This window comes from Penicillium chrysogenum (assembly GCF_028827035.1).
Source record: "Penicillium chrysogenum strain IBT 35668 chromosome Unknown utg000004l_segment0_segment0, whole genome shotgun sequence".
In the NCBI taxonomy this organism is placed as follows: Eukaryota; Fungi; Ascomycota; class Eurotiomycetes; order Eurotiales; family Aspergillaceae; genus Penicillium; species Penicillium chrysogenum.
Genome location: NW_026622752.1, coordinates 866,134 through 880,436, shown reverse-complemented (window position 1 = coordinate 880,436; position 14,303 = coordinate 866,134). Strand labels below are relative to the sequence as shown.

Sequence of the window (14,303 nt, the reverse complement as noted above, 5' to 3'; positions counted from 1 at the left end):
CACCTTTTTCAAGGGTCGATTTCCTTTACGTTCAGTGGGCTAGTACCATTCAATACCAATATCTTATTATCCACTGTGTTCCAATACAAGGCTAGTTTGATTATGATGCGCACTCTTCCCCGCGGTCTCCCTAGCGCTCCTGGTGGAGCCAAGTTCAGGTTTTTCTTGCCCCTGGCGACATTATACATCATCATACATCATGTTAACCCTAACCTTGGAAGGGATATGATAGTTACAATGTATATAGATGTACAATGTACAGCATGTTGTCTGGAATGGATAAACCTGACTTGATATCTTCTGCACTATGCATACCAGCTAAAACACGTGTTTTATGTATTTATAGACCGACTCCTCTCAGTGGGTCCAGGGTCTCACCTGGTTGAGAGTCGAGGGGAAAATAAGAAATTATATTCCGTATATAGCAACTTAGTACGGTGTACGGAGTACTCCACAGCATTTCTGTATATTATCAAGCCAGACTACGATATATATTGTACCTGGAACGCTCAGAAATCGATAGATGCCCGAGTATGCGTCGATGATACTCCGATCCCGATATGTAGATCTGCAACGGTGTCAACATACTCCGAAGTGATGCCGAAACATGCACAAAAACAAGAAAGTGACAACCCTATGTATGTATGTATGTGTGGATGTATGTAGTACAACATACATCCAACAGACGATCATTGCATGCATAAAACAAGTTTAATCACGCCATCCACAAATCTTGAATACCTCTCACACCGCTGATATCCAGCAGTCTATCCCCCTCCGCCGAAGATCCCTCCCTATCCGATCCAGTTCATGCAAGTAGTAAGAATGGCCCTGAAGCCTCAGCTCCCAGCTCCCCCTGGATCCAGACGTAGCCGCAGACGAATCCCAAGAAGAAAACGAAGATTCAGATCCCAGACTCTTACAAGAGTCCTCATCCGAACTAAACCCGTCACACCCGACACTTCTCACCCTCGACCGGCCCCCAGACCCGTACCCATCAAGATCCACATCCACAGTCACGTTCGCATCCCCATCACCATCACCATCCCTCCTACAATCCCACCGTCTCGAACTAGTAATAGCAACACCCCGCAGGGGCTCCAAAAACCCCACCAATTTCTCAACAGGCTCACTGAACCAATTACTCTCCAACACGAGCACGAACGACCGCAGTGAGCGCAGCTGCGAAACAGCCCGACACGTCTCTATCCACTGTGTCCGTCCAGCGGATACGTACACCGCCCGCACGGAGTCCTTGCTCGGTAGCCAGTGGCCCGGGAAAGACCAGCGTAGTTCGATGGCGCGTATGCGGTCCCGGTGGTCGGGGAGGATTGTTGGGAGGAGATATGAGAGGGTCCAGGGGTTACTGAATTCTAGGATTGGGTGGGTGTAGAGCATGGGGATTGATTCGTGGTATCTGTGGTTTATTAGAATTGGGGTGGTTTGGGTATGTAGCTTTTGCTTTTTCTGGGATAAGGCGAGGGGAAGGGGTGGCAGGTTGGGATGTAACATGTACATGTATAGTACAATATAAGTATACAAGTAGGGTAGGAGTAGAAGGATAAAAGAATCTTTCATACATCTGTCGACAGGTCAATGCCAGACTGAGTAGCTTAACTTTATTCCAGCGTGCGAGATCGGCTTCTTTCGCCGGCTGGGAGATGCCTGTTCCGTGGCAGATCTCGCAGGTGCTGCTCGGGCGAGTGTGCCGCTCTGGTGAAGGTGAAGGTGAAGACCTTTTTGCTTTTTGCTCGAGCGCACAGGGACATACCACGTGTCCGAGTCGTTTGTTGCATTGGATTATATGGATTCTTTGGTCTGCTAGGACGAATCCCCAGATCATTAGCCGGAGCTCCGGTGATAGCCGGGTGAGAAGTTGGCTTTGGGATTGTGGGGAGGAGAATGCTATTGTTTGGTGGTGGGAGAGGGGAGGAGGTTTGTTGCCTGTTTTTGTTTTAGATCTGTTAGATATGTATGCTCAATGTGAGGAATGAAAAGTAAGAATAGTAAGAATGGAGTTGTTGCCTTACTCTGATACCGCTGGAGCAGCACATCCTCCCATGAGAAGACACCCTTCATACGGATCATTGTTAGTAGTAACTATGTTCGTCCTGAAATCAAAAACAAAGAGACATTGACAGCCAGGGAGGTCCATAAATAATGTCACAAGACCTGCTGCTGGCCCTATCGGGCACAACACGTTCCCGTCAATCCGAACGGGCGTTAAGTGGCCCAGTTAAGGATTTGGGCAAAGAGTCGGTGAGGGTAAAGATAAAGGGACATGAGAGGTATTTATGTCGCTACATGTATCTGATATACTATATCTGAGACCAAAAGAGATAAGGAAACGCGGAAGAAAACGGGCTAGTTGTAGATCTTTCAAGGTACTTTGTTCTAACTAACTATACTCTGCAGTTCAATTTCATTCAATAATATGTAGCAACTGGTCTATAAACATTCACGAATGCCATTCCTGTTTCAAGTTCAAGACATATTATAGTGCTTTAAGTACCTCTATGTGTATTGCATTTCCTTTACCGGGTGAGGCTTTCCCATCTAAGTGCAGGCCTTATGAGGGCGGTCCAGGGTCAGGTGTTGTATTTATTGGTGTTCTGCAGGTATCTCTCACGCCTCGATCAACATACACTCAGTGTATTCTATACTTAGGTTCCAGACCTCAAGCGATAAGTAACCCAACATCAAGCCCGACACTTAGTATGTCAACCTAGAGCGTTAATCTGGGGCGTCACCTGCAACCCCTCCGACAACATAGTCAAACCAGCCGGTTGTAGCTGGTCAACACAGGCCTCTGCCGGCAGAGTGCCCACATAAGCATTGAAGTTATAAATGCCACAGGCGCACGTGTCGACAACATCCCTCAAACTTGTCCCGGACAGAGCCTCAACCGTCCTGAAGCCGCGAATGACCTTGAATCTCTGCGCACCCACACCCATCGGCACCGAGTGTGACCAGATCCCCGGAGGCGCGATGTAGGTCTCAGTCTTATCACCAGACTGCACCCGCACCATCGCGGGCAACTTCAGCATCGTAACGACGAACAGCTCGTCTTTCATTGTGTCGGCGCCGTTGGGCCGGCCACAGGTGAAGTCGCCGCTGGCACTGTCGGAGCTGCCTTGCATTGTTGTGTCTGTTGCGTCGCAGTCGACGCTCTTCAGGGTTGGCCGGTACCAGTAAACCAGTTTTTCTTCCTCTATGAATCTGATGGGCAGCCTCGAGCCTGCTTTGTAGGCGGCGATGAAGGGCTTTGCCATGTCGAGCCAGCCGTTGTGGGGCCTATCTCCTTTGTGAGTTGATGTTTATGTTTAATTTGGTAGGGTGGAAGATCTCTACTTACATATCCATTACCCACTTCGAGGCACCGTCGTCTGTATGTGGTGATGACAGCGGGCCGACATAGTGTGACTCACCATAGTCATTCCAGGTGATGATCTCCACAAAGCGAGGGCTGAGACGTAAAATTTCTCTCCACCGGTCATACCAGAGGAGGTCGGAGGGGAACACCCAGTTCTTGCTGTACGAGACCTCGGGGCCGTAATGGGTCGAGAACCAAGGCGAGATAGCTATTCATCAATCAGCAAATACGCGCACAAGAACCAACAAACTCCAGCTACTCACGCGCAATATATGGTTTCCCTTGCAGAGCATCCTCATAAGCCTGGTCGCTATCTTCAACAGTGACCCTCTGCTCAGCAGTCGGAGCCCTGTTGTTCCCATCACTATCCCAACCCATCCAGTTCAGAGCACCATCGATCTTATCGAAATCACCCTGACCGGGGTGGAAATTCGGCGCAAAGAAGATCTCACTGCCAGCAGAGGATCTGATTTCATCGACATCAACACCGTCGCCGGTAAACGACGACACAAAGACTTTCCCATCGACCATGAGCTGCGCGGGATGACTTGCATACTGCGCGATCTTGGCGCCGACTTCGCTGCCCTGGCTGGCCTGCCACCAGTTGAAGTCGAAGGAGATGAATACTTTCATGTCATTTCTGGCAGCAGATTCATAGGCATAGTACAGCTGGGTGTCGGTGTAAGGGTCGGTGCCGATATTTAATGCAAAGGCATCGATGCCTGCGTCTCTGGCACGCCTCATATCATCGTCATAGTCGCAGGCGCTTTCGCGATTGCTGACGATGCCCATCTAGATCGTGTTAGTGTTTTATAATTTGACAATGCGATAAATATGTAACTTGCCATAAAATGACAGAAAACCAGTCTATTTCCTACGTTTTCATCGTTAGACGACATGGTGGTAATGAAGTCGACTAGAGTCGGGGAAGCGAAGGTGAAGAAGGGCAATAGGCAGGCCACGAAGAGGTAGAACATGGCTTTTTGAGCGGTGAAGAAATCCTAGTACCAGCCAAGGAATATCTCCACTCTGTGAAGCTGAACTATGAAGATAAAAGGAATGAAAGATGTATCCAGCTTAATGAGCGACTACAGGAATGAAGAAATGAAAGCCCGGATAAAGATAGGACATAAGACTTGAGTTAAAAAAGTCTTGAATGCTTTTGGCGCTTTGTTTTACAATGCCACATTTTCTATACTCAGATCCACTCTTTGTATGCGTTAATGGACAATAGATCAATAGGCAATGAAGCCCTAAAGTGGGTGCCTGCAATGAAAAAGAATTCCTACTGCTTCGACTGCTACAGTGCCATGTCAGACAAGGGTCGGCGCTTAGATTTGGACGGGACCAGGAAGGAAAGGAGCTTTTCTACGATCTGGTTAGTTGAAATAGAATGAGCCCAGGGGGACAATGATCTGACTACAGGGCTGTAGGGCTGTCGGATTGGCTGAATAACGCCTCCAACAGCCCAGCGGCTAATTCACGGGGTTCCATGTTTGACCCCTTGGGATAACAAAGAATACCTTGTTTATGTAAAGTACTGAGCTATGTCAATAGATCTCATCTTGAAACATCTTATTCAATATCAGAGATTAGGGCTCCATGTCCATTCACTAAGCACCGCACGGTGTCCCCCAAGTACAATCGATGGTGGGGTGCCATGGCGTTTAATGTTTCAAATCCAGACATAGGTAAGACTTGGAGAATACTTTGAAAATAGTTTATCTCGGCCATTTATTATCAATCTAAGATCTCCTTGATACTAGAGAATACAATGTGAAAACCTCCGAGTTCCCTGCTCTACAATCACACGCTAAATGTTCTCTCGACATGATATTCTACCTCACCGTGCTAGTGAGAGTAGCAAAGTAATAGTACTTTGAATGAAGCCTTGCGACGGATATATGCCGTCCGAGATTCCTGGCATCTGCGTGGACCTACGCCGATCAAGGGATCTACAGGCGGGTACGGATATCCACCGAGTGGTCACATTATGGCAATCCGGGGAAGCTGGGAATATAAACCCGATTTGATAATCTCTGCAACCTTACTTTAGCTATAATTTCTAGAGCTAACACATCCGAGCTAAAACAAGGAGAAAAGCTCTGCTATTGAGGCCTGGTGGAATCTCAAAGCACGGCAAATGCAGAGACATAGCTCACCGAGCTGTCATCGATATCTTCTACATCCGAGCTACGCTCATACCGCAGGAAGTAAAAGCGTCCTTCCTGATCGGCTGCTCGACTTGCCGTGACAACTTCCAGGGCTGCCATGATTACCCCGATCGGATGGCGCCCGCATACTGTGTTACCCGTGCGTTCAATAATATCGAGGAAGGACTTTGCAGATCCCGTGGTGATGGCAGCCATAGTAGCCATGTCAAATGCTGAAATACTCTCGTGAATGGCAGGTTCACGGCTTGAGATATGATCGCGTTGCCGCAAGGAGTGACCAGCTGAGACCATCTCGACGACCTGGTCGACGCTGCTTGCATCCATTCCGGGTTGCGGAAGTATATCACCGGATAGTGGGAGTTCTGGCCCTGGCCTGGGGGCCTGTGGAACATAGTATGTGTAGCGGAATCGGAGGCCCCAGTGGCAGAAATCAGAACTTATCACAAATGCGTTCGCCGGGTCCGCCAGATAGGGGGCTAGGAGGGCACCAAATGCTTGCTCTGTCGCCGCAGAGGTATTTCCGACCATGATTGGGACTAGAGGTGGGTATTCAGAGGCTGAAGAATCGGGATATTGGAGCTGGAGCAAGCGGTGGATGTAGGGCAAGTGCATCTCGATGCTGTGTTCATCTTCATCGACCGAGCGTGACATGGTTGTGAAGCTGATCTTTGCCCCGTTTGGTCTGGTCGCCTGGGTTTTGAGAAGCTGGGTAATCAGCTCGGTGTCTAGTGGGAGGGGTTCATCGGATAGAGGGGTACGGTAGGAAGTTAGCGTTGGAAGAGCCAGTGTTGCGAGCGAGACATGGTGTGACGGTCCCAAGATAAAGATTCGCTTCCTATTTGTGAGATCAGAGGAGTTTCAAGAAAAGAAGCAGTAGGTAAGCTCACGCTTTGGAGAGATCTAGCGCCTTGTATGCGTAGGCTGCGCAGGGTCCCGAGTACGAATACCCCGCATGCCTGGTTGATCAGTATGCTTCGTCCTGGATAGCATAATATGTATAATAAGGGTCTCAAGCATACGGTGCGATGATCACTCTGGCTCCTGGAGTTGGCAGCGAGCCGACCTTCTCCATCGTGTCTGGCACCTGCGCCAGCCAGCCATCCAGCTGACGGGTCAGGGTGCGGGCACTGTCTGAGTACCATGAACCAGAGTGCGAGGCGTGACGAGATGGCATTGTAGGGTTTGAATAAATGAGTTAATGTGAAGGTCGGATGTGAGAAAGTGGTGCCCTACAATGAAGCTCTCCAATTGAGGAGAAGTGGGGGAGCGTCCATGGGTGGGGATCCCGAACGCTTGAGCCGGCGCGCCAATGGGAGGATATTGGGAGATATTGGGAGGTACCTACATACCTACATAGGTATTAGTATTGATTGTATTTTGTCTATTTTGGGAGTCCGCAAAAGATTCATATTAGAACATATATTCTATAGGCCTTTCTGGTCAATATCATACTAAGAATTCCCATCAGAAGTCTAATTATCTTCTGTAACCTTTAAAGTACCGCATACGTACCTATAACAACATACCAAACAAAGTTGAAGGGTGAAATAGCTGCATATAAAGGTGTGGTTTTTAGTAATACCTCTAAAAGTTGGAAAGAGCAATCAAAATTTCGTTGTACGTCACTTTATAGTTATTTCCTAAAGAAAGGTAGTGCTGGATCCCGCAAGAATGATCGCGGCAAGGGGCAGTCGCATGGTCGAAGCAACGGCATTGACATCTCTAGCTCGGATATATCAATTGAGAGTATGGGAGTAGAAATAGTCAGCTTCTTCTACAAAATAGAGGCCAGAGTCCAGTTGTGGAAGGTTGTCACGATCCTACCTGTTATCTATATTACCCGTTTCGGCTTAGCCTCAAAGCAACGCGAATCCCGGAAATGACGCGCTGAGCCAATTGTGTTTGACATCGGTCCTCGTCTCAATTCCTCACACCTATCTTCTCTTGTCACTATCATCCCTGTGAGACTTCTTACCCGATTACCTCTTTGCACCCCCTACCAATCCATCTTACTATACACCCGAGCTCCAAAATGTCACTCAAGCGGAAAGCTTCGTTCACAGCTCTCCCGCCCAGTCCGTCAGTCCCAGCCCCTAGTGAATGGGGCATGATGATCGATGGGAGCACGCACCTCCACAGTCGGACGCGAAAACGCTTCAGAGACGATCGTCCCAGCGACCAAGTGATTTACCGTAAGTGCCTGGCCCCGCCCTTGCTACACTTGTAGCACCCTCCCTTGATCGCGTCAACGTTCGGACCTTGCTGACAGCTAGCAGAGAATACCCTACGATGGATTTTCTCGGCCCAAAAGCAGCAGGAGTCTACGCAGGCCACCGACATGGATACAATGGACTCAGAGCCGACTCTCGAAACACCAGAAGCCATTGACCCCCGACAGCAAACATTACACCGATTCTTCCAGCAAAAACCCCAGCAATCATCGTCTTTCCGACCATCCCGTCAAGCACTTGCCCCTCGCGCCAATGAGACTGCCTTGGTACGGGAGGACGTCTTGCGTCTCCAGGCGTTTAATCAAATGAGCTCAGACAGCTCAAGCGAGAGCAACAGTCCCGAATCCAACCAGATGAGTGCCGATGTGGACATGGATATGGACGTGGATAGTGGAAGCGGTAGTGATGGGTTGGATCAAGCGTCCAAGAACTGGGCAGGAGGAATGGCCTGGATGTAATTCGGTTGCACGGGTCCTTTTCAGCATCTCGCGCTGGTGTTCATATCAGGAGAGGTCATCATTACCTTTCCATTCATTTTGATACCTATTGGGTTATTTGGGAAAGGTGTTACTGGCTAATTATATTGTCTTGCTTTTCTTCCTTTATTGAAAGGAACTGGGAGACCATTCGGTCTTTGGCGTCTATGGAAGCCTGGGAATACTTGAAAGTCAAGGGGCTTTGAATTTTAATGAATATACATAGCTAGATATCTGGCTTGATTTGATGTTCTAGTGACTCCCGACTTCATTCGCAGGTTTTGGTAAGGGCATCATCATTTGATCCGGCCCGAGGTAGCTATATTGAAGGTATTGTGATCGCTTGCCTAGAATGGTAACTTGGCATAACCATAGTATATACATAAATATAAGTATGGAGTAAGGCTAATAGCTGGTGCTGCATTTAAGCATACTGACTCTTCACTATTTAGACACTAGCCGTTTCGAAAGTGTAGGTTATTGCGTTGGCTGCTTATTATGGCCGCCAGTAGTGAAATGAGGCCTCAGGCATCAACAAAGTTGTTTGTCCACCCGACGTCGTCCCTCGTTCAATTGAACCACAAGGCCAGGGGAATCCCAAACCGCAAGAGAATTTACTTAACTTTGCCAACCCCCGAATAACCCGACACTGTCCTTCCTCCTGCGTCGAATCCTTTTCAGCTCGGCTATCCTCAGACTTGAAACTCCCCCCGCACATTGGAGGTCCTCTCGCTGCCGACACGAGCAACGCACCAACCACAATGGATCACGATCAGTCTGTTCAGTACTTGGAAGGGTTGTTGGGTCGCACACTGCGGATCCATACCACAGATACTCGAATGTTCGTCGGACTTTTCAAGTGTACCGATGCGGTAAGCAGTCACCTATGAACTACGTGCTATAGGGTTTGAAATAGCATACAGCAACTGGTACTAAACGAAAATTCCTCGACAGGACCGGAATATCATCCTCGCCAACTCTTTCGAATATCGTATGCCCACCACATCTGCCGTACAAGCCGCCGCACACGAGAAAGAGTCGTGGGAAGAAGGGTCGGAAGCGAAGAGCGCAACTGTCAAAGTGAACATGACACACCGGCTGATAGGCCTCATTGTGATCCCAGGACGACACATTACGAAAATAGAGCTGGAGTAAGCCTTGATCTGGTTCCAACTCGGGCTCGTATCTACGGGATCTTCATTCGCCCACCTAGGGATCGTTTTCTATTCTATTCTCGAATGATAAACCTGGCTCTACTGCCCCACTACCAAGCAGCATGGCAACCACCTATTGCACTCACCCACGCGAGATGCTGCAGGAGAGGCCCGGTGTCTGCCCTGCGCCCACAACCACCCTGGTCCCTGCTTTTCCGCCAGGACTAGAGTTGGGCGCGGGGCTGCCAAGAGGAGGCTTTCCTGCAGCGGCGCTCGCTGCTCTTCCGCCAACGTGGCACCGGGAGCACAGCAGCTGCATCGCAGTATCGTCCCATTCAAAGGTGGCTTGACCGACAGGTCTGCAGTCAAGTTATCGGATAGGAAGATTGTTTATGGCAGGCGCTTTCGGCGAACAAGGGGTGAATGGAGGGGCAAAATAGCGGTGTCTCCGCCACAGAGATTCCTTGGCATGCAGCGTGCTTGCTTTCGTGCAGAACCAAGGCTATCTGTGGCTCGTGTCCGCTTCTACGATCTGATCATGGGGCAGGTTGTATCTTGTTTCGAAGGGACGCTACTATGCTCTAGCCGCCTTCCACTGTTGGACGTGTTTGCAGGAGGCTTACGCTCTATCACACAGTCAACATTTGTGATGTATCATTTTGTTTCCGAACGTGGTGTCGAATCCTTGAGTTAGTGGGCGCTTCACTTTATCTCTATCACTTCTGATAGGAGACGTGCCCCGGGTGACGGGGTCCAAGCTCTGGATAGATTCTCTTGCGAAAGGTCGGGTAGGCTCGGAAAAAGATTTTTCGTGTCCGACTGGATTTGCAAATCCATTTGTGATGGTCTCTTCAGGTGGCCCAAATTTAAATGTAAATGCATGTACGTTGTAGGTTGTAGGGAGAAAAGCATCGCTTATTGAGCGCTAATAGTGGAGGTTCAAGAAATCTAACGAGCCAAAAAAGATCAGATTACAATATGGAAAGATAAAACAAAAGATATTGTTTAGATATTGGGGAGAAAGCAAGGGCTCTACAAGATCAAATAAAGAAAACAAAGAAGGTATTTCCAAGTTTTGTGCGGTGTGCTGTAAAGAGATATACAGACCTTACAAGGGACTTAGACCTAACTATGTGTACTAGTTTCGGTTTTAAAAGAAAAAGAAACCAAACCCAAAGAAAAAGAAAAAAGGAAATAACCTTTTATTTCTCAAAGCTGATGATGAATACCCACGAAATCCATGACTCTTCAATATAAATATCAGAGTCCAGACTCTTCCCTTCCAGGCAAATCAGGCAACTGTCTTAGACTCTCTTGCCAGGTGGGACGAGGTTCTTTGTATAGCTCGGTCCGAGAGATAGTCCGGCTGACCTAATCCACCCACCCCCGATCGAGACCGGGCCCAAGAAACGGAAACCACAGAAACAAGCCATTTTGTACCCGCGAAGTACCTTTTTGCTGTACTAGCGGTGGCGGAGTACTTTTGCCTACATCTGATCTTTCTGACCTTGACTTGCTTAACCTTCATTCCTCTTCCCCTCTCTCTTCTTCCAAGGTCTTTTCTTGTTTTCATCGCAGGGAGCTTCCAAGCTTCTTGATCTCTTGCTACATCACCTTTGATTCTTACTGAGGTAAATTCGTACCGGGGTGTCTGCCTACAATGTGGAACACCCGCTCAAAACCCCCCGTACATAATGACGCATTCCTCTATCCGCAAACCCACCATTCCCAGTCCTTCTCCATTCAAGGACCTCCCTTGCTTATTTCTTTCTTCTCTTTCTCGTCAATACCTCCACATGCCACCTGGGTTTCTGCGGAGTCAGCCCTGCAATCCCGCACCTGCATTGTCTCGTGCAAGAGGCTAACTTTCGGTAGAGCTTCCTCAGCCTCTCAACCTTGGAGCTTCCCGCCTTTTATCTTTAGCTTCCCACCATTCGGAACCCCCTCCACCTGCATCCATCACAAAAACATCTAGCCTGCTACCTAGCTCCTCACCTTGATCTCGCCACCTCGCCCCGTTCGCCTCGTAACTGTGCTGACGTCCCTCGCACTTGCCCCTCTGCCTGTGTGTTGCTCAAGTGTCCTGAATAGGTGGATTAGTGATAATCAGTTTTCACACAAACCGTTGCGCATTCTTTGCAGAGCCCTTCCAAGCTCTTTGTAATATTGCAGAAGCACGGGCCAAGACATTCCAGCAACACAACAGGGGTTTCTCGGCATAACAGTTGGAACTTCCATCGTTCGTGCGATCATCTCAAACTCAAGCTTGGCAGTTACCCGAGCCTTGTAGTGATGGGTCAGTCGCATTCCAAGGGCAACGCCTCCGGCGACCCTCTTCAGTCCTACCCTTCATTTTCCAAGTCCGACACCAAAGAGTCTCTCCGCTCGTTCCGCGGGTCGATCCGATCCAAAATCCCTGGTGCTCGCAGCTCCGATAGCCCTCGGGGCTCCACCACTGCTCTCTCCCAGACTGAGAGCCAAACCGACAAGTCCGATGCTGGATCACTCAAGTCTGTCGGAAGCCGCCCTGGCTCTAATGCCGGCCTCCCGCAGTCGCCTGGTTCCGAGAGCGCGTCGCGACCCAGCTCCCCCAGCCCCCGCCGTCTCCCTCGCTTTCCACCACCTTGCAACGAGGCCACAAAGATGTGGACGCGATGAAGCAGAGTGGCGAAGTCGACCTTGTGTCGGATAACCCTCCCTCTGGTGGCCCCCCCCACTGGGGCCGCCGCGGTCGCTGGTGAATCGATTCTGATGAAGCGAGAGAACCAACTGAATCCCATTCTGGACTTCATCTTGAACGCTCCCCTGGAGACTTCTGGGTCTCCTGGAATGGGTATGGGCGCTTTGAAATCCATCGATTTGGACGACATGATTTCGCGACTCCTAGACGCTGGTTATTCGAGCAAGGTTACCAAAACAGTCTGCTTGAAGAATGCGGAGATTACCGCTATCTGCACCGCCGCTCGCGAGCTCTTCTTGTCGCAGCCTGCTCTGCTGGAGCTGTCGGCTCCCGTGAAGATTGTCGGCGACGTTCACGGCCAATACACTGACCTCATTCGGCTCTTCGAGATGTGTGGATTCCCTCCCGCTTCCAACTACCTTTTCTTGGGTGATTACGTCGACCGAGGCAAGCAGAGTCTGGAGACAATCCTTCTGCTGATGTGCTATAAGCTCAAGTATCCCGAGAACTTCTTCCTGCTTCGAGGTAACCATGAGTGTGCCAACGTTACCCGTGTTTATGGGTTCTATGATGAGTGCAAGCGTCGTTGCAATATCAAGGTCTGGAAGACCTTCATCGATACGTTCAATTGTCTCCCGATTGCTGCGATTGTGGCCGGCAAAATCTTCTGTGTCCACGGTGGTCTCTCTCCTAGTCTTTCGCATATGGATGACATTCGCGGCATCGCTCGCCCCACTGACGTGCCGGACTATGGTCTGTTGAACGACCTCCTGTGGAGTGACCCGGCAGACATGGAGGAAGATTGGGAACCTAACGAGCGTGGTGTTAGCTACTGCTTCGGAAAGAAGGTGATCATGGACTTTTTGCAGCGTCACGACTTCGACCTTGTTTGCCGCGCTCACATGGTGGTTGAGGATGGATATGAGTTCTACCAGGATCGTATTCTGGTGACTGTGTTTTCTGCACCCAACGTAAGCCGCTTTCACTTGTGTTTCACTGCGACTCTCACTGACCTTCTCCAGTATTGCGGCGAGTTCGATAACTGGGGCGCTATCATGTCAGTCTCTGGCGAACTTCTTTGCAGCTTCGAACTTCTCAAACCCTTGGACTCGACCGCCTTGAAGAACCACATTAAGAAAGGCCGGAACAAGCGCAACAGCATGCTGAACAGCCCCGTAAGGAACCCCCCTTTGGATTTACCCCCATGCGATCAACCTTGCAGCACCATACGACGCTCCCGATCTTTCTTTTCACGCACCATGCAGAAACTGTCTCCTGCATCTTCTTGAACGAATCGCTAACCAATCCCAGCCCGCGGCGGTATCGGCACAAAGTTATTAGGCCCCACCGACCGGCTCTACATTTGAAATTGATATCATCTCATCTCCTGCGATCGGTCTTTGTTGTCATGGTCTCGATTACTCTGACAGTCATTGACCGGCAATGAACACGACTCTCACCAAGCTAGCAGCGTGGTAGCCTATCCCTTGTTTGATAATGGCTGATCACTGAAAACGCTCTGCCCCCACGGCTCTTCGCACCAACTTCCGGACCCAATCCCCCCGGTATGGATGCCCAATATGAGGTTTGGCGCAGAAATGAACCGGATTCTTCTGACCAGTCCGCGCATCGGACCCCATAAGGTACCGTAGCATGCATGGACCCGCAGATCCCAAATTTGCAGGCTCAATGGAAAGACATGCTCGAGCAAAGGCATGTGGAAACTTCATAGGCCACTTTATTGTCGCCTAATTCGGTTCCAGCTCATAACGCAGACGCGTCCAGACCCACGGCATTTTTCTTCGGCCCCCCTCAACATCATAGCTATGTATCTGTACATGGCTTGGGTTATCAGGCCTCGTTTCTGGTGTGGCATTCTCCTGCATGTACTTACAATATCTCTACTCTTTTACCCCAGAAAATGGTATTACTTGGGCATCATTCGGCTTTCTTCCTTTGTGCCACGTTTCTAGCACCATAGACCGTTCTCAGTATATTATATGCGTAGGATCTTTAGTTTTTTGGGGTACTTTCTTTTACAGATATTTTCTCAATATTTCGTATTGATCGTCTAGCGAAGTTCCATTCGGCTAAACTCTTCGGTGGGTAAATCAAAAGCCACACCACACCGCTACATACTAAATCCCTCGTAGCTCGACCAGAGGCCAGTCAAACAGACCGAAGTTCTCAGTAAGAACTCTGTACAGCCCAACGA

At 49.4% G+C, this 14,303-nt stretch overlaps 8 protein-coding genes across 8 annotated transcripts; 5 read left to right on the top strand and 3 right to left on the bottom strand.

Annotated features, from left to right (window-relative positions):
- Positions 1 to 744: 744 nt before the first annotated feature.
- On the bottom strand, positions 745 to 2,088 carry N7489_006258 (uncharacterized protein; the record flags this gene model as incomplete). Its single annotated transcript, XM_056712008.1, has 3 exons — positions 745 to 1,417; positions 1,581 to 1,944; positions 2,031 to 2,088. 3 exons carry the CDS (start codon positions 2,086 to 2,088, stop codon positions 745 to 747), a joined length of 1,095 nt encoding a protein of 364 aa, XP_056565723.1.
- Positions 2,089 to 2,720: 632 nt separating this feature from the next.
- N7489_006257 (glycoside hydrolase family 71 protein) lies at positions 2,721 to 4,272 on the bottom strand (the record flags this gene model as incomplete). The annotated part of the gene is made up of 4 exons (XM_056712007.1): positions 2,721 to 3,294; positions 3,356 to 3,581; positions 3,637 to 4,165; positions 4,252 to 4,272. The coding sequence occupies 4 exons, from the start codon at positions 4,270 to 4,272 to the stop codon at positions 2,721 to 2,723; spliced, it is 1,350 nt and encodes a 449-aa protein (XP_056565722.1).
- Positions 4,273 to 5,502: 1,230 nt separating this feature from the next.
- N7489_006256 (protein MEMO1) lies at positions 5,503 to 6,721 on the bottom strand (the record flags this gene model as incomplete). The annotated part of the gene is made up of 3 exons (XM_056712006.1): positions 5,503 to 6,382; positions 6,435 to 6,503; positions 6,567 to 6,721. The coding sequence occupies 3 exons, from the start codon at positions 6,719 to 6,721 to the stop codon at positions 5,503 to 5,505; spliced, it is 1,104 nt and encodes a 367-aa protein (XP_056565721.1).
- Positions 6,722 to 7,579: 858 nt separating this feature from the next.
- N7489_006255 (uncharacterized protein) lies at positions 7,580 to 8,236 on the top strand (the record flags this gene model as incomplete). Its single annotated transcript, XM_056712005.1, has 2 exons — positions 7,580 to 7,739; positions 7,824 to 8,236. The coding sequence occupies 2 exons, from the start codon at positions 7,580 to 7,582 to the stop codon at positions 8,234 to 8,236; spliced, it is 573 nt and encodes a 190-aa protein (XP_056565720.1).
- Positions 8,237 to 9,015: 779 nt separating this feature from the next.
- N7489_006254 (LSM domain-containing protein) lies at positions 9,016 to 9,409 on the top strand (the record flags this gene model as incomplete). Its single annotated transcript, XM_056712004.1, has 2 exons — positions 9,016 to 9,126; positions 9,209 to 9,409. The coding sequence occupies 2 exons, from the start codon at positions 9,016 to 9,018 to the stop codon at positions 9,407 to 9,409; spliced, it is 312 nt and encodes a 103-aa protein (XP_056565719.1).
- A 121-nt stretch (positions 9,410 to 9,530) lies between these two features.
- On the top strand, positions 9,531 to 9,758 carry N7489_006253 (uncharacterized protein; the record flags this gene model as incomplete). Its single annotated transcript, XM_056712003.1, has 1 exon — positions 9,531 to 9,758. One exon carries the CDS (start codon positions 9,531 to 9,533, stop codon positions 9,756 to 9,758), a length of 228 nt encoding a protein of 75 aa, XP_056565718.1.
- Positions 9,759 to 11,700: 1,942 nt separating this feature from the next.
- On the top strand, positions 11,701 to 12,066 carry N7489_006252 (uncharacterized protein; the record flags this gene model as incomplete). Its single annotated transcript, XM_056712002.1, has 1 exon — positions 11,701 to 12,066. The coding sequence occupies one exon, from the start codon at positions 11,701 to 11,703 to the stop codon at positions 12,064 to 12,066; it is 366 nt and encodes a 121-aa protein (XP_056565717.1).
- A 93-nt stretch (positions 12,067 to 12,159) lies between these two features.
- On the top strand, positions 12,160 to 13,429 carry N7489_006251 (Phosphoprotein phosphatase PPZ; the record flags this gene model as incomplete). Its single annotated transcript, XM_056712001.1, has 3 exons — positions 12,160 to 13,059; positions 13,111 to 13,263; positions 13,400 to 13,429. 3 exons carry the CDS (start codon positions 12,160 to 12,162, stop codon positions 13,427 to 13,429), a joined length of 1,083 nt encoding a protein of 360 aa, XP_056565716.1.
- Positions 13,430 to 14,303: the final 874 nt, after the last annotated feature.